General features: G+C 38.9%; 1 protein-coding gene across 6 annotated transcripts in view; it reads right to left on the bottom strand.

The window, feature by feature from the left end:
• The window catches only part of ttc28 (tetratricopeptide repeat domain 28), a 152902-nt gene that overhangs the window by 15145 nt on the left and 119375 nt on the right, over nucleotides 1–18382 (bottom strand). For 4 of the 6 annotated variants that reach the window (XM_084935948.1, XM_084935944.1, XM_084935946.1 and 1 more), the window contains 12 exons: nucleotides 14911–15107; nucleotides 14677–14830; nucleotides 14422–14593; nucleotides 13728–13896; nucleotides 13465–13628; nucleotides 12134–12622; nucleotides 10633–10825; nucleotides 10407–10487; nucleotides 10011–10263; nucleotides 5979–6088; nucleotides 2973–3102; nucleotides 2502–2729 (listed from right to left, as the gene is read on the bottom strand). In XM_084935948.1, coding sequence (XP_084792074.1) covers nucleotides 2502–2729; nucleotides 2973–3102; nucleotides 5979–6088; nucleotides 10011–10263; nucleotides 10407–10487; nucleotides 10633–10825; nucleotides 12134–12622; nucleotides 13465–13628; nucleotides 13728–13896; nucleotides 14422–14593; nucleotides 14677–14830; nucleotides 14911–15107 — 2340 coding nt within the window. The remainder of the gene's footprint in view (nucleotides 1–2501; nucleotides 2730–2972; nucleotides 3103–5978; nucleotides 6089–10010; nucleotides 10264–10406; nucleotides 10488–10632; nucleotides 10826–12133; nucleotides 12623–13464; nucleotides 13629–13727; nucleotides 13897–14421; nucleotides 14594–14676; nucleotides 14831–14910; nucleotides 15108–18382) is intronic. The other 2 variants (XM_084935945.1, XM_084935947.1) reach the window with 1 other exon arrangement.

Below are 18382 nucleotides of genomic sequence, written 5' to 3'. Positions count from 1 at the left end.
ACACTAAATGGTGCTTCCATTGTTTTTTCTTAAGGGTCCCCTTAGAGGAAAGGCCATGCAGCCAAAGAGTGATCATTCTCTTTGCAGTATAAATTTCCTCAAATGTCATATCTGATATATGTAGATATAAGTGACATTTCAGCCTGCAGGTAGCCCTGGAGGAAAGACTGCAATGAAAGTGTTCACCCTTTGAAGAGAATTAGTGGTAAATGTCACCCTAGCATTACAAAGACCTTAAGGATGATCGTCTCAGTCAAGACCCTTTTTGGTTTTGTCTCACAGAACTTAAATGAATTCCCACTGAAGTCATGACAACATCACTACATCTCAGTATCCCATGCCACAGCAGTTATGACAACTCATAGTACAACATAGATAGTACAACTGGTTTTTTTTATACCAAAGATATAATCCCTGCTTATTTTTTTTAAACATTTATACATGCTCTTATGCCTTCCCATCCCATTGGAATGGGTGTAGGACGGGTGGTAGAGTGTGTGTGATAATTATAAAAGCTGCATGCATGCAGTGCTTTAAGTAATCAATAAGCCTTGAAAAGTGCATATAGATCCAGTCCATTACAGACTACTGTAGACATATTACTTAAATGTTATTGATGACTAAACTGAAAAGTTCTTCAGGCCCATGGAAACATGAATCTCTTTCTACAAGAGTATCCAAGACATGTGGACAGAGATCTGATAATATAATTACGAAATCAATCATGAACTTGCATACTAGAGCGTCCTGTGTTAAGTGTACTAATGGACACCATTATACTCAAACCAGGTGTTCAGAACAGACCAGTCCTTGGGTTACATTGAGTAGGCCATTTCTTTCAATGTACTCCAGTATAACAGTGGAGTCCCCAGCAGATACAGGGACTCTAAGGAAGCCAGGCACACTGAACTGTTGGAAGGTGCAAGAAAGAAACAATCCTATCCCCTAAGGAAAACCTGAGCGTACAGGCACCAAGCGACAAGTATGCAAATATACCCATTTCTTCTCACCATCTATCACTGAGGGTAGCCTCATGCATCAGCTTAGGCTACTTGAATCACAAAGTGCAGAGGATTAGTAAGGAGGAAGTGAGGGTAACTATGAAGAGGATGAAGAGTGGAAAGGGTTAGATGGTCCAGATCACATACTCGTGGAGGTGAGGAGATGACTAAAAGAGAGAGAGCCGGGGATTTTTTTTTTTAACCAGACACAAGATTATGAGGATTCCTGAAGAAGTGGCAAAGAAGTGTGCGATGCTGGTGCAGGACATACAGTGATGCAAAAAAGTGTTTGCCCCCTTCCTGATTTCTTATTTCTTTTGTATGTTTGTCACATTTAAATGTTTCAGATCATCAAACATATTTAAATATTACACAAAGATAACACAAGTAAATGCAAAATACAGTTTGCTAATGGAGGTGTTTATTATTAAGGGGGAAAAAAAATCCAAACCTACATGGTCCTGTGTGAAAAAAGTGATTGCCTCTAATTTAATAACTGTTTGAGCCACCCTCAGCAGCAACAACTGCATTTGCAATAACTGTCAATAAGTCTTTTACATTTTTTTTACACCACTGCATATAAAGAAAGTGAGATTCAAGGCAAGGGTGGGATTACATCAGGGACCGGCTCTCTGTCAGGCAGGAGTCTCCATGGATTATGACGTTTGGATAACATTGTGATCTGTAGTGAGACGAGGGAACAGGTGGAAGAGAGCCTGGAGAAGTCAAAATTTGCACTGGAAGAGAAGAGGGCTGAAAGTCAGTAGAAGCACGGCAGAATGTGTGTGTGAATGAGAGTTAGACAGGTGGAAAGGTGAACACACAAGAAGTAGAGATAATGAAAGTAAGTGAGTTTAAATACCTGGGCTAAACCATCCAAAGTAACGGACAGTGTACAATATTAGTGAAAAAGACAGGATGGAGGCAGGATGGAGTGGCTGGAGATGTGTGTCAGGCAGAAAGAAAAGCTTTATAGGAGGATAGTGAGGCCTGCTATAATGTATGGCTTGCAGACAGTAGCACTTACAAAAAGACATGGGGCAGAGGTCAAGCTGACAGAATTTAAGATGTTAAGATTTTAACTGGTAGTGACCAGGATGGACAACATTACAAATGAGTACATCAGAGAGACAGCTCAGGTTGAGCAGTTTGGAGAGAGGGAAGGTTGGAATGGTTGGACATGTGAACAGGAGGAATAGTGGATATATTGGATAAATGACTTTGAAGATGGAGCTGCCAGGAAGACCACAGAGGTAGATCACTGGAGAGGTTTAATATTGTCACGTAAGAGGTCTGAGTATAGAAGATGATGGTAGGAATAGGGTGAGATGGAGATAGCTAAAGGGAGCAGCCTCAGGCTCCTTCCCAACCAGAAAGGTGATGTTCCATGTTCCTAAAGGCAACTTTGTCAGCCTACGACTCTGAATCTGAATGAAAAAAGCATCTTCAGTAATTTTATAAAACCGATCAGCTTAAGTTTGTGTAAGCGTGGCAGTGAACCTGTGCCTGGAGATATTAGCCAGCTGTACAGAAAGCCTTCTGCCAGAGAATAGTAGAGAACCATGGCCCTCTGACTGTTGACTGTTTCCAGGATGTGTTCTATGGTGACCGGGATGTAAGGGTCAGTGCTCGCTGCTTGCTGACTTCCTTTCTGGCGTTCCACTAGGAGATCAGCAAAGGCACGTGTGCGCCCTCGCTCAGCTATAGCTAGTGCCTCATCGTGCCGGCCTGAAAGAATAGGAACATGTGGAGCTGTGAGTTAAAAAGGAGCAGATCTGAAAGAGCAGACTCTTTATTCTGGTAGCATTGATAAAGAAATACAACTATCAGACATTAGGTGATAATTTGCGCCTTATTAACAGAGACCAATGTATAAGGTGCAAAAATGAGAACAGCTAACATACAAAGTGATGTACAGTAATTTATGCCACAAAGAAACAACACAACAGGTCAAGAGGCCAGTTCTGTCACCTAAGCTGACGAGGACTCTCTGGAGAGCCTGGTACGAACTGGTTTGCAGATCAAACAGGGAGAGCTTGTAATCCATACTGTGCTGCATCTCATGACGAATTGCCTCAAATAGCATAGATGCTTTGTATAACTGGAACAAATAGCAAATAAACATACATTGCAATGAGTACCAATCCACAAATATACAAACCATCCATTGTTCCAGTGTTCAACTGGATTTAGACTGTGAAGACATTTTTATACTCTTCACACCTTTTAATGTGTCTCCATGGTTTGTTGTAAATCACCTGCATTTGCTATTCGTTAACAACTTTTGTATTTATTTTTTGTGTACTGTGTGATCTAAATGGCCAGGCTTTATTTCAAACCTGTTTGAGCATATAGGTACAGTGCTGGCCACTGGGTGGCAGTATATACACACAGCAAGAGTTGGGAGTGTTTTGGCTCACTTTTCACCATGAAACGGAGAAGCAAAGTTATTATAATTGTGCATTTTCTAATAGCTAAAAAAATATTTTCAGTTTTTGCTTTCATTTTATTTACAGCATAGTTTTTTTAAAACAGTTTTAAATGAAGATTATGTTATGATATGTTTAATGTTTGTCATTATGTTAGTTTTAATACATTCAGAACCTTACAATAACAATACAGCAAGAAAAACAAATGACACACAGTCACAGATTGTATTCATAGGTAGTCTTATATTCAAAACATCACAGATATATTCCATTTTGATAGAATGCATTTAGTTATGTTATATTTATCAATTTTTAATAATCAATTTTTTAACCTGTTACTGTGTCTACACAGACTGTAACTCTCTTCTCTTTTCCTTGTTGCTTAACTTGCAGTTCCAGTTATTCCCACCAAATAATAATAATTTACTTTGTTTTCCTGAAATAGAAAGAAACTAAGAAATAAACATTAAATTGTTTAAAAAAATTGTCTTTAGTGTTAAATGACAAAATCTGATTTGGCACCATTACCATGAAGAACTGAAGGCGGTGTTAGTTTTAAATTATATTAACTGTCATGGTTCCTGGTTGCTGGCACATGGTTTTTGCGTTTTCAGAATGTTTTGCGGTTTTCTTGTTTTGATTATCTTTCTATTATAGTTCAGTTCTCCTTCTCTTGGTCTTTAGGTTTATTTTGGGTTAAGATAAGACTTCTGTTTGAGTTCCATAAGCTTCTGTTTATGCTCTACTTTCCTAGTGCCTCTGAGTTTTATTTATTTTCCTAGTTAATGGTTTCTTGTTTAATTATGTTAATTCCCTTTCGTGTCCTAGTTTCATCTCTGTCTTGTTCTCAGCGTCTCCTGGAAGTCATTCTTCTCTCCCTCTTTAACGCTCTGTCTCTACAGTCGTGTCCCTGACAGAACCCTGACAGTTCTGTCAAGTTCATATATTTTAGTCTGGGTCTCAGTGTTTGTTACTTCCTGTTTCATTTAATAGTCCGTTGTCCCATGTGCATTATGTTTAGTTTTGCCTCCCCTTCCTCATTAGTCAGATTCAGTTCAGCTGCGTTCCCATGTGTCTCCATTTCCCCTAATCAACAGCCTGTGTATTAATTGTATGTCTCCCCTTGTCTTTAGTCATGTTCTCCCTCAAGCTGTGTGCTCTGTGCGATCCATGGTCTGGGTTGTCTGAGTGATGAAATAACCAAATTATAATCATAGGTAGTCCTATATTAAAAATGTCACTCACATATTCCATTTTGATAGAATGCATTTAGTTAGGTAGCATTCTCTTACTTCTAGCTGAGTATTTATACAAAGGGTCATTTATTTACTTCTTTAACCCATTACTGTGTGTACTCAGACTGTAACTCCCTCGCCCATTTTGCCTCTCTCCCTCAGATTTGTGTTATGTATTTTAAATTTCTTAAGTTCAGCAATAAAGCAGCCTTTTGAGTTTATGTCTTATCTTCAGAATCCCGTGTTTGTGTCCAAAACCTGCCTGCCGTACAGCAAACCTGACACTGACAGTCATTTAATATCTTTTAAAAGTTTATATAATAAAAACTATGCAAATTCGACAATAATACCAGATATTAATAAGACATAGTAATGCAGTAGAGAAAATTATTATCTGTCATAGATTAAAACAGTCTTAAGCAGTATTCTACACTTCTACACTGGATTTCTCACTTATGCAAACAAAGCTGGGAAACAAAGAATAATGAGGAAAAACCAAAGCTCTCTGTTAGCCTGTTAGTTACTGTTAGGCATTAGTAAAACTTTTCTTTGAAGTGGCTCTAACGCTGGACTCTAACACTTGGTGAATAAACTCTCATATGATGTGAGAATGTAACTCAACTGTTTGTCTGAGGGAAAGCATGACTTTAAAAACACTCGTGGCTAACATTAGCTGGCATAATTTGGAGGCATAATGGCATAATGTGGAAGATATAATTGCACATTATTCTATGTATATTTATGAGTACGATATCCCTTTTTCTATTAAATAATCTAAAAAAATCACCGGCTGTATCTTTAATTATTTATAGAACAAAAAGAGGGGTACACCCATTCACACTCACATTCACATATATGGCCAATTTAGAGTCACCAATCAATTTAATACATATGTCTTTGGGTTATGGAAGGAAGCAAGATCACCCAGAGAGAACCCACACGGGCACAAGGAAAACATGCAAACTCCACACAGAAAGGCACCAGCTACCTAGCAGGTTCAAACCAGTAACTTCATGCTGTGAGACAAGTAAGTTAATTTGTAAAATATGGTTCCTATTGCTCCCATAATGGTTTGAGTCTATAAAGACATTATAGAAGGGTTTGCTTTATGGTTCATAAATTGTAATTGACAATTTGCTTTTTCAGTTGGATCTACCCTGTGCTCACGGTGCCTATTTTCAGATGGCAAGGTAGAAAATGGTTCCTTGAGGTTTCACAAGATTTAACAATGTTTCTCTTAAATCTTAAATGCACACACACAAATTGCATCTTTGCAGTTGAGAATACATGCATAAATGCATACACATACACACCTGGTGCTGTGATTCCTCCAGGTTTCCACTGGCCCAAAGAGACAGGCCCAGGCGATGGCGTATCTTTGCTTCATCTTCTCTCCGACCTAACTGCTCTGCCAGACGCAGACCTAGGGAAACAGACAGCAGAAGAGATCAGACGCTAGTTCCAAGAGGCTGACACGAAAATCATCTCTTCCAAAGTCCTGGCACTTTGACGCTTGTGACAACTGTTGCTGTACTGAAGTGAATTCTTACTGACTCAGCCAGCAGCACTCACATTTGCCATTCCTTTTCTCCCACTGTTTCTTTTGTCTTTCTTCACCCTTGTTTTTTTATGCAGCTGATTCAAATTCAATTCAAAAGTCTTGAAATCTTCTCCTTCATCTCAGATATGTTTCATCTACTCCTGCTGCGAAGGCGCAGGCAGTCATAGCAAGTTGTATTTAGTTCTCATTAGGCTCTCAGATTGTGCAGAAGCTCATCAAATATCAAGTTTTCGTCACGCTTCCGTGCCTGTTTGTCTCTGTCTGGGCCAGTGATGGTCTGTGTGAGTATTGGTTGGGAAAGTTAATTGGAGACACACAAGTGATTTTTTTTTTTTACTCTGTCCTAACCTCAACTCTGAAATTCTTTTTGCTTGTCGAGCTAATGATCAATTAAAATCCAGAGGATCTGTGAGCCAAGTGACAAACCATGACTCTGTCTTAGAGGCTTGATGAAGCCTGGATGAGTTCATAAATTAACCCAGTCACTCATTTTAAGATCCATTACAATTAGACTGTATTTTAATTTTATCAGCCTTTTAATGTGCGCATGTCTTTTTAATAGGAAAGAGATCAAAATGGGATTATTTTCAACAAGGTTGATGAGACACAAATATGTGTTCCAAAGAGAAGTCTAGTTAGAGATGTAGTTAAATCAAACAGGATTATCGACAACAACCTGCCTGAAGGAAACCACACTCTAGGGTACACAGCTGAGCACTGATCCTGTATTAGCCTGTGTCAGACTCATAAATACCTTTCATGCTTCTTGAGGATTTCAAAAACACCTCGCAATGTTCTCAGTCTTAAACAACTCCGACTTTAAAGAAGATACTCACACGTAGATCAAAGTATGTGCTAAGAGCCAGAGCCTCCCTACATGGTCTCTGTACGACTGCAGGGGGAAAATGGTGACTAAATTTTTGCTCGCTTTTCATCACAAGTTTGTGGATACATGTCAAAAATGTATAGTCCTTTTGAACACAGTGGAAAAGTTTAGATCAAAAACTCCTATCCTGCTGCTTTTGATTCAGATGTTGGTATCAAACAGTATGCTATATAACTGTTTCTTGTTGTTCTCAAAGCTTTGAAATTTAGTCTAGTGAACAGTGTTTCTGCACAAAAATTTCTCAATTGTTTTCTGTTCCTGGACACAAATGTTGAATGCTGGCATTATTTTGACTTTTGAGTTATGTTTTCTCTTGCTGCTGGTTAGGTTAGGAAGCAAAACTACATATTTTTTTGCTTGGTGGTAGACAGACTTGGTTAGGTTTAAGTAAAATTACGTGGATTAGCATTAGAGAAAAGAAAATTAATTGGTCAGGTTTAAACAATAGTCACACTTAGTTAAGGCCAGATAATAAAACTCCTGGCTTGGGCCTTTTTGTGTCCCGTTTATCAAACTATTAATAAGCACTTCAGCACTCACAATCATGTATTTATAATGTACTTAATATAAGATGGCAGTAAGAAAAAATTTCTATCTTTCAGTTTGTGGCTTTCCTCGCAGTTTCTGGTTGTAACCCACAAAAAAGACAGACCTAGTCCCTAATGAACACAGACAGCAACAATCATTAATACCCACACATTAACAAAAGTAAGTACTTGTTCATAAACATACATCATTCAAGCATAAAAAAGAGATTAACCAGTGTTGTGTCTACATATATGAGAAAAAAAAGCAGTTGCTGCAAAAAACACACAGTTAGTTCCAGTTTCATTAGTTGAATATATGAAAAAGTAAAATATAGCACAGTTTGACAGACATAAAATATTAATTTTGCATCAACAAGGTGATTCCCAAAGAGCTAATAGCCAAAAACCTGGTATGTTTTAGCATGGTGTCCAGTGTGTGTTAAAAACTTTTGAGAAAACTGGACCTCGATGAACTATTGCTTTCATAGGTCCTTCATTCCGGCAGCTGACTGTACAATGCTCACACAAAATAAATACCTGCTAAAATATATATGTGTATATTATCACTCTAACTGCAGTTTAATAGATAAAATAAAAAAATCTCTGTGACATCTCTTCTAGTGTATTTTACTGTATATGGCAACCAGTTGTACATGGCACAAATCACTCTTGTATAGTATCTTGGCTTTAAAAAAAATATTATTCTCATTGATTTTTCTGTTCCACTTTTTTCATCTATTCTTCCCGACCCTTTGCTTAACACACCAAGGGAGTTTCCCAAGTCTGGGATATAGGAAGTCTATCTTTGGTAGGATGCTAACTATCAAGAGGCAATTCTTAAGGAAGGGAAATATGGAAAAAACTATCTCAAATTAGACAAGAACTGGACTGAAAATCAGTGTCAATTGGTCTGATAATAATAATAATGATCCCAATAATTCTGTCTCCTTAAAATATACACCCAAGACCACAAAAGATGGGTACACAGACCCCACAAATTTCCTTTAAATTAAAGTTTTACAACTCTGTAAAGACTACTGTTAGTATTAATGGAATATGTTAAACCCTATGATTGTAACTAATTTTATCACTACCCTGTCAGTGTGTTGTTGAATCTAGCAAGGCAACAGAGCAATTAATCAATTAAGATTTGTCATCCACCAGAAAAGTGGGTAACTTAATTGGACTGAGCATTGGGGGCTGTGTCCATAGGCAGCAATTTTCATGCTCCCAGGACCTATTTTCTTTATAAGTCCTATGACGTTTAGTAGTGACAGCTCTCTAAGTGTCCTCAGTGCATCACGTTTCTTCCCGTCATACTAGACTATCAGTTAAAAAGTAGTTTTGGACAAATAACACACTTATCAATGTTACTTCTATATATTACCAACCAATGAAAATCACACCATCAGCCATTGTGGGAACACTAGAGAGTTATTTCTGAAAATCACGACCACCATTTTTATGATCTCAAATGTATGAAGGAGTATTAGGGCCTCATTAAGAAAAATAAAAAATTATTGATCATTTTGAGAATAAAGTTGAAATTTCCGGCTCGGGTTGACCGGGTCCTTCCCACGCGTTGACCTCTGGAACGGCATGGGGGACGCCTCCCTCCCCCATGCGGTCAAGGGACGCTGGTGGGGCCTGCTCCACCTGCTTATGGTGTTCACTTTATGCTTTAAAAATCAAATATAGAAACCAATGGCTTACTTCACACTGTCCAAGAGGTCTTACACGGTCTGTTATTTACATGCAGTGCTGTGATATTTCCACCTTAATTTTAAGCAGTTGTGCTTATTTAATCTTATAGAAAAGAGCAACTTAGGGTTAGTGAAGACTTATTTTAGGTTATGTTGAAATCAACTATCATTTGCACATTTACACCTATTTCTAGTGGCCTCTAAACATATACAAGAGTAAAAGCATGAGCATGAAAGTGAGTGGAAAAAAAAGTGGGAAGCATAGGCGTTTCTGACTGACTGTGAGGACTAGGCCCTTAGAGTTATTTACATACAGAGTTATCTCTGCTCTCTATTTTAATTCATTTTCATTAATATTATTTTATATCTCTTAATAGAGGCAGTGCAACATCCAATAAAAGTTAAAATGTTAAACTATTTGAACATCAAACAAGCAATACTTGTCTGAAGTTATACTGTTATAAATAATACTTCTGGAAGCAAGAAAAATGGTATAATGGAGATATAATGACACTGATTGCTTGGGACAGCTGTGAATCAAAGCTGCCATGCCTCTATACCCAGTATCTTTGGATCCCAGGGGTTTGTTCTTTTTAAACTTTCATACATAAACACAGCAACTGCAATATCATCATGCTCACTATTAATTGTTGTAGCTAATGTCTTACCCTCCTGTAGGTACATTACAGCCTGCGCGTAGTTTTGCAGTGCATGATGTGTCCTCCCCAGGCTTCCATAGGCCATAGTCTTTGCTATCAGGTCATTGGTCTGTGCTGCAACACTCAGGTGTTGCTCCTGGAAGACTACTGCCCGTTCGTACTTCCCTAGAGCTTCGTAGGTTAGTCCCAAGTTGCCATAGGCTCGACCCTGGCCCCTGACACATCCAGTCTGTTCTGCTATATCCAAAGCCCTTTGGTGCCACTACAGCAGGAAAAATTAGGTTGCTTAGAGGAGAGGCTTGACAACTGATAAATTCTGTTTTCCCTGTTAATCAGTATAATTAAAGACATTTCATAACAAGGGGGGCTATCCTCTGCACATACAATGATGAATGTGATACAGACCTGTAGAGCTGTCTCGTTGTCTGCCATCAACTGATAGACACCTCCAAGTGCATTGCTTGCCTCTGCCTCCAGGGATTTATCCTGATAGTTCAAACAGAGTTTACCTCATTCTATGGGCATTATGTGTTTTTAATATACCCCCCCCCCGCCATATTAATTATCATATTCAGCAGGGCAAAACAAAATATGAAACAGAAACAAGAACATTTTGCTGGTGAAAACTTACCCCTGCTATGCGTGCAATGTTAAGCTGGTGCTCCAGACAAGAGAGGGCCTGCTCATAGTTGCCCAGCTGGCTATGTAAGGTGCCCAGCTCCCCATAAGCCTGAGCCTTACCTTCTCCTTCACCACCTAGCTCATGAGCTACTACCAACCTCTTCTCAAAACACACCAGTGCTTGCTGGAGACTACCCATGGACCTGAAGTAGGAGAGGGAGGAGAACAAAAAGGGGAGGGAAAAAAGACCTGGTATGATAATGCATTTTTTTCTGCACTTTTCTTGTTCTTGAAAGCATGCCTCCTGTTTTTGTTGTTTCTGCAACATTTAAAGAAAAGAAGACAAGTTGGTCCATATTAACAGAACATTTTTCTCTTTACATCTACTCAGAGAAAAACTAGAGAATGAAAGTCTACGAAGGTTTGTTCTAAATCTGTACTCTACATTACCATTTCATTCACACTCCAGACAGAAGGAGCAACAGCTGGATAAAGTAAACCCAATGGTAAGCCTTGTTCTTCTGTCAGTGAGCATTACTTATGTTGTATCATATGAGAGTTGCCCACCGTGGGCTATGTGTCTGAAAAAAGGCTTTTTGCTTTTAATACGCTGCAGAGTTCTGACTGTATTTATTCTTATTATGACTCTAATTAAAATGTGTATAAAATGCTTGTGGCAAGAAATGCTCATTTAAAACTCTTGCATGAATGCTATTCTGTATTAGAAAGGTGTATCCTAACTAATAGGATAGAACATAAATGAACACAACATACATTTTTACGCTGATGTAAACAGAAGTCTGCAGCACTGTAGGTTTGAATTTATTTCTACATTTAGTGGGAAATCCAGGGAGACTTCAAAACCCTGAAAAATTTCCTAATTTTATTTGTCCTCTTACTAGAGTTAGCTGAGAAGGAAAGAAGGAAGAGAAGCAGTTGGTCTATGGAGAATCATTTTAAAATTTGAATGCAAATTTTATTTCAATAATAGAAACACACACACAAAAAAATACAAGACAGGAAATTATAAAATTAAGTTCTGAAATGAATTGATAGTGATATTTAAATTAAACGCACTATAGATTATTTCAGCCTTGCTCATTTCAAATGAATTTGGCCAATTAGGATTTATGGGTCATGGCAGACTTAGACTCTCCATCTCCTCATGAGCCCCCTCATACAACACTGTGTATCAGGACAGCAAGTGCAATCTCCTTGTACGTTTGTAGAAACAGAATTTTTATTTAAATCACATATAATGCTTTTTTATTTCTGACTGGAACAGTGCAAGCATCAGTAACAGGAAGATACAGCAAGAAAAGAAGAGCTGGTTTGGAGGTGGTTTGCAAAGTGGCTTGCAGATGCACAGTACCCTAATAGTGTGCCCTGTATTAAATTTATCAAATGCATGTATAGAAGGGTATCGTCTGAGCCATAACCTGTTGTTGGAGTAACCTTGTGGTTTAACTTTGAACTAAAACTGTTCTCAATTTGATTTTAGTTTCACCTACCTGTGCGCATTGCCAAGTCCTCTGTAGGCTTTCTCTTGGTCCTGGACATGATTGAGACTCTGACCCACTGCCAGATACTTCTCATAATACTGTATAGCCTCCTCATAATCTCCCAAAACATCATAGCAGTCTGCCAGGTTCCCATAGGCCCTGCCTCTGTCTAGCATGCTCTCAGTTCCACTTAGCTGCTGCAGCATGGCCAGCTGCTGCTCAAAATAACCAATAGCTTCCTCAAACAATCCCATGTTTATCTTGGTGATGCCCATGTTTCCATGGACCTGTGCCTCCAAACGGGCATCCCTGAGCCCCTGTGCCAGGCCCAGCTGGGTCTCATAACACTGGAAAGTTGTAGCATAGTCTCCCAAGGCCATATGAACAGCTGCTAGGTGGCCAAGAGCACGGCACTCCCCCTGCTGATCACCTAGATCCTTTCGGATGGTCAACTCCTGGCTGTGGAACGACAAGGCCGTATCCAGCTGGCAGAGAAACCTAGGTGGGAAAAAGTGCAAGAACACTGAATTAAGATGAATCAAGGGAACTAGAGCAAGTCATACTTCAGTTACGACCATCATGAAACAAGCGTACGAAAGTCACACATTAGTTATAGCCAAAACCTGGTGTCCTTTGTATAGTATGATATTTCATGTGGTTTATTATTTTTAGAGCCAGTCTGTTGCTAAGGATGGATGCTTATATGTTACTTCTCTTTGTTAATAACTTAATAATAAGTTAATACTAAAAGATATGCTTTATTGAAAGATACAGTTTAAATTAATAATTAGTTTTCCAGCTGTGCCCAGTATGCAAAAAGGTACAGTTTTTGGGAAGGACAGAGGGAACTATTGTGGATTCTTTGTAACTCCAAAGTAAATAGCAGGCATTACAAAAAAAATGGTCTACAAGCAAGTGGCTTTATAAAGGTAAATAAATACATTCTCTAACCGATGTCCCTTTTGCCTCTATAAACTCAGCTGAGCTTTCCCCAATATATTAATTATTCATATTTGATTATAGTTTAGCAGATAAAATGATCATAACACAACAATATTTAACATCACTTGAAAAGTACATAGTAATAATATTGTGCAGATTTTTGTTTCTTTTATGTAAGCATTAATTAGCAGGTAAATTTCTGCTTTTGTGAAGCACAATCTCTGCAGCTTGATCTGGTAAGTTAATATTTTAGCTCTACAAACTTTCAACTGCCTCCAATAAACAGGAATGGCTATATTACTAAACTTAGGTTTTAAAACAATACAGCACATTCATTTGTTCATTTTTTACATGCACTGTTTGTGTGTGGTTGACACACTGGTTAACCAGTTTATCACCTGTGAACTGAACCAAGTGCTGAATAGGCGTCAGCCTCCATCTTCTGATCGTTGACCTTCTGAGCCAAGGTTAATTGCTGCTGGTAGAACTTCACAGCTCCTGGAAAATCACCCCGGCACACGCACACATCACCGAGATTCCCAAAGGCCCTGAAAACTGCCTGCTGACAAATATAATCACACAGATACTGATTAACAACCTCTTTTTGTGCAAAAGACAGAATTTCAAGGTTTATGAAATGAAAACATAATTAACAGGTGACCTGTGTGTTGTCCAGGGCTTGTGCTAAAGAAAGCAGATATCTCTGACATTCCTCTGCTTTGTTGTACTCCCCCAGTGCTTTGTGGGCCAGACCAAGGTTGCAGTAGGCTTTTGCCTGTGCTAATTTGTCCTGGAGATCCTTAGCCAGGGCCAAATCCTGTTCATAATACCTGGAAAATGTTAAACTTTTGTTTTTTATCGTGCATCTTGTTTCGATGTAATATAAAAGCATTAATCCTTAAATTGAGAAATTAAAGTCTCATTAACATCCATCCATCCATCCATCCATCCGTCCATCCACTTTCTGCTGCTGGGCCTGGTTGCGGGGGTTGTAGCCTAAGAAGAGAAGCCCAGACCTCTCTCTCCCCAGCTACCTCCTCCAGCTCATCTGGGGAATATGGGAACTTTCCAGGCTAGTCAAGAGATGTAATCTCTCCAGCATGTCATGGGACAGCCCCAGAGCCTTCTCCTGGTAAGACATGCCTGAAAACCTTGGCCAGGAAGCATCCTGAAGGCATTCAAGTCAGATGCCCAAACCTCCTCAGCTGGCTCCTTTCGATGTGGAGGAGTAGTGGATGGATGGATGAATGTATGTATGGAAAACACAACATATGTTTTTCGACATTTTAATAAGGCCAACGGGGTCATTTTCATTATATGAAGTTCAGTTTTGTAAGATTTATTTAGTCTCTGACCTGACAGCATCTCTGTACTGTCCAAGACAGTAGTGAGCATAACCCAGGTTATGGCAAACTTTGCCTTCTGCTTCCAGGTCCTGCAAACCTGGCGCCAAAACCAGGTACTGTTGGTAGTAGGGCAAGGCCTGAGCATATTCACCTCTCCAGCTGTGAAAGTTACCCAAGTTTGCTGCAAAAGAAAATAACGGTGCGCAATATTTTTCATGTTTCATTCAACTCAACTCAAGTGCATTTATCTCTTGACAGGTTTACCTAAGGCTCTTGCTTCACTTTGAGTGTCTCGCATCTCTCGTGCAATGGTCAGGTGGTGCAGGTAGTGCTGGAGAGCTCGGTCGTGAGCACCCAGCGCTTGGTAGGCCACAGCAAGGTTACCGTGCGTGGATGCCTGAGATGGACGATCGTTCACCTGATAACACAAAGACACATCGTGATTCTGCTTTCCACACGATCGTCCACATGTTTTTTGAAAAGGGTCATAAAATTTACCTCCAGAGAGATTTGCAGCTCTTGTCTGTGGTACTGGACTGCTTGGTCGTACATGCCAAGCGCATGGTAGGCATTGCCCATGTTGCCATAGGCCCTCCCCTGGGCAGCGTAATCACAAAGTTCTTGGACGAAGGACAGGTGGGCTTTGTGGAACTTTAGCGCAGTGTCATACTCTCCCTTCATCTGGTGTATGATGCCTGTGATAGGAGATGAGAGGAGGAAAAAACACAAACTATTGAACTAACAAGGAAACCATTAAGATGCAGGTAAACTCCAAGTTTAATCTCTTTTAGCATACAACATTTGAACGTTCTTGTGATCGGTCATGTTCTCAACTTTAGTCACAACACTAATCCTAACCATATGTTTTAGCAAGTGGCATGGACAAAAACATTTCAATAGGACAAACAAAGTCTATGCAAAGCGCCCAGGTAATACATCTAATCTATGAAGTCTTGTAGCATGCCAACTACAAGCTGTATCAGGTAATGCTCTTATTAAAATAAAGCTAGCTCATTTCAATTTCTGGCCTCTGGCTGGCAAGTCCATCCTAATGATTGATTTTCCAAGAATGATCTTAATTTTATGTTTCTAGCTTGTTTCATTTAAAACAGCACAATACCTAGCCCCATCATTTAAACTCCTCCAAATGTCCATTTCAAGAGGAATGGACTTTGTATACAAAAATGGTCGCCACGGCAAAAAGCTGTAATGTTGAAGTGGTCAGACAACTCTTTGATAATTCCAGTTCCAATAAAATCAATATTTAGGTGTGTTAGTTAAAATGATTATTTCATTTGTCACCAAACCACAAAGACTGGAGGCAACGTTTTTTTAAGAAGAACAAAAATTACATATTCTGAAAGCATACAGTTATTGTTGATCACCCACATCTCGGAGGATCAAGGTCATAAAACCCAGAAAAAACTTCCATGGACATAGGGGAATTTTAAAGTCCAGGCTCAAGGAAGTCAGACAAGTGAAGTTTAAGTCCTCAGTTTTGTGATTTTTTTTGGTCTCCAAGTCTCAAGTCTCCACAGCTCTGTAGAATGGTTTATCCAGCGCTGTTTGGATTTGTAGGATTCATCAAACAGCAATTACTGCACATGTAGGGAGCATGATGAACAGAGTAAATTCCCAAAACGACATTAAGAGTTATAAATATGCAGCATCTGTATGGTGGTGAATATAAATGCCCACATGGTTTCTTGAACTGTAAAAAGGATATGAGCAGAGTGGTGAATAATTAAAAAGCTACAGTGGGAAATTCAACAAATCTAATAATATCTGCTGCTGTGTCTCTTCAAACTTTAGTATAACATATGCAGAAATCAGTCTCTCTGTCCAGGGAAAAAGAATTGGGAAAACTTAAGTCCCAGTCGCCTTCCCAACTTCTTCTGTCATGATGTGTCTTTGCTGTCAACAACCCAGTTTATGGAGCCAGAACAGACAAAAGTTGGGAGAGAGAATAGTTAAGGAAGAAACTTGGAGCACAAGAGAGGAGAATGAAAATTTACATTTTACGCTAGTTATTTCCTGTACTCCAAAATATGGTACTTGTCACCCTCCTGCATTTAACTGACAACTGTGCACACTGGTTATTTGCAATTTAAAATGTACCTACTTTTCTTTTTTCTTCATTTTCTGTGATACACTCTGCTACAATGCTGGATACTCAAACTGTGGATATGGCCACATATTGCAAATAATGAGATCAGTGTATCTATAACTAATTCTTTTGAGCCATGTTTTGAACAGTTTTTTTCTATTCTGCATGATATAAGAGTGAAAATCCAGGCTCTCTGGTTGGAATCACAGCCAAAGAGCCTGGATCATACAGAATCCCTGCCCACTTGCTGTTCATGTTTTTATTTATGGGGAGCAGCCAGTCAAAAGAACGTTGGCTAAAAAGGAGGTGGAAGGGAACTGAAATGGCTTGTTTTACACAACAGGTGAACTTGGGGTTGCACTAAAGCCCAGTATAAGATTAATAATGGTAATTTTGTAAACATGGAATACTACTTTAGAGTCCAATAATAAAAACAAACGAGAATAGAAAATGAGCACATGAGTTCCTCTGTAAGACTTTATTCCAAACATTGCACAAATCTAAATCTTACCATATTTCATTGGCATATTTTTGCTTTGGCATATAAAAACCATGCACATTATACATTGAGCTCTACCTTCATCAGTAAAGTCCTGCTTAAAGTTGAATGCAGACGTGAAACCTACAATTGCTCACAATGAAAGTCAATGCAATGACTTTTCCTTGAATGATTTATGTTATTCTTTCCATCACAGCAAGCACATTTCAATCAAGATTCAACACAAAAGACACACACACATAGAACAGCTGTAATCTTCCCTCTTACTGCTATATAGTGTAATTTATATGCAGGGGTGCGCATTTGCTGTCAAAATAAAAGACGCGCACCAGATAAGAAGTTGCAACGCGCATTTGCGTACATATAAAAGGCACTGTTTTTGTCCGCTAGAGTGGGATCTTCACAGCATATTCTGCACCACATCTCTGTGCGTTCATCATTTGTTTGAAGCCAGCTCACCTCCTGCAACCACTTTTCTTTTGTGGTTTGGACTCCTTCTGACATTTCTTTGGAGGTGGAGAAACACCAAAGTAACAGCTTAAAGGAGCTTCTTCGACATCTTTAAGAGTTCTAAACAAATGTCTGTCCTCCTCCAGAAAATCTTATGTACACAAACATGCATTGCAACTTCTTATCTGGTGCGCGTCTTTTATTTTGACAGCGAATGTGCACCTGCGGACCACTTATATGCACCCCTGTTTATATGTATGCCAAAAGCCTGATTGTAAGGAGATTGAAAGAAAGAAATTATAATTATGCCTGCCCTATAGTGGCATATTAGTACAAAGTAGAATGAAAAAAAAAACCAAGGTTAAGGTAAGATTAGAAGTAAAGTTACATTCAAAGTGAAAGCTGGCTGTTAACATTTCCATTACAGCCCAAATGTGACAATTTTTCTTCTTCTTTTTTTTAAACAATTGGTCTTTGAAGAGGTCCACAAGTAAACTCCCCATGTTCTTATAATGTATGTTGTGTTATAGTCTCTATTTTGACTTATACAGATATCGTTTCTTGTATTCATTGTATTCTTGTGTTTCTTTTAATTTGTGTTTCTGTGTTTTGTATGTGTGTAGGTGCCCTTCCTTGTTTCTACTTTATTTTATTTTGGTAAATGCTCTTCTGTGTGTGTCACCTTGGGCCTTAACTTCCTGTCTTTGTTCTCATATCTCAATAACCCATTACTGTCATGGTCTGTGTGCGGCAGGCAGGAAAGTAGGACCTAAATGCAGACTCGTGGAGGTGAAAATTAAACTCAAAGACCTCAGCTTTATTGCTGACATAAGTCAAAACAGAAACTAAACTGGGAAGGCTAGAAACTGAGCCTGAAACAGAACACACAGGCAAGTATGAGGGACGATGCAACG

This window comes from Perissodus microlepis, chromosome 7 (genome assembly GCF_051167445.1).
Source record: "Perissodus microlepis isolate ML-2025 ecotype Zambia chromosome 7, ASM5116744v1, whole genome shotgun sequence".
NCBI classification, from domain to species: domain Eukaryota; kingdom Metazoa; phylum Chordata; class Actinopteri; order Cichliformes; family Cichlidae; genus Perissodus; species Perissodus microlepis.
The sequence above is the reverse complement of the archived record's forward strand: the minus strand, read 5'-3'. Positions and strand labels throughout refer to the sequence as shown.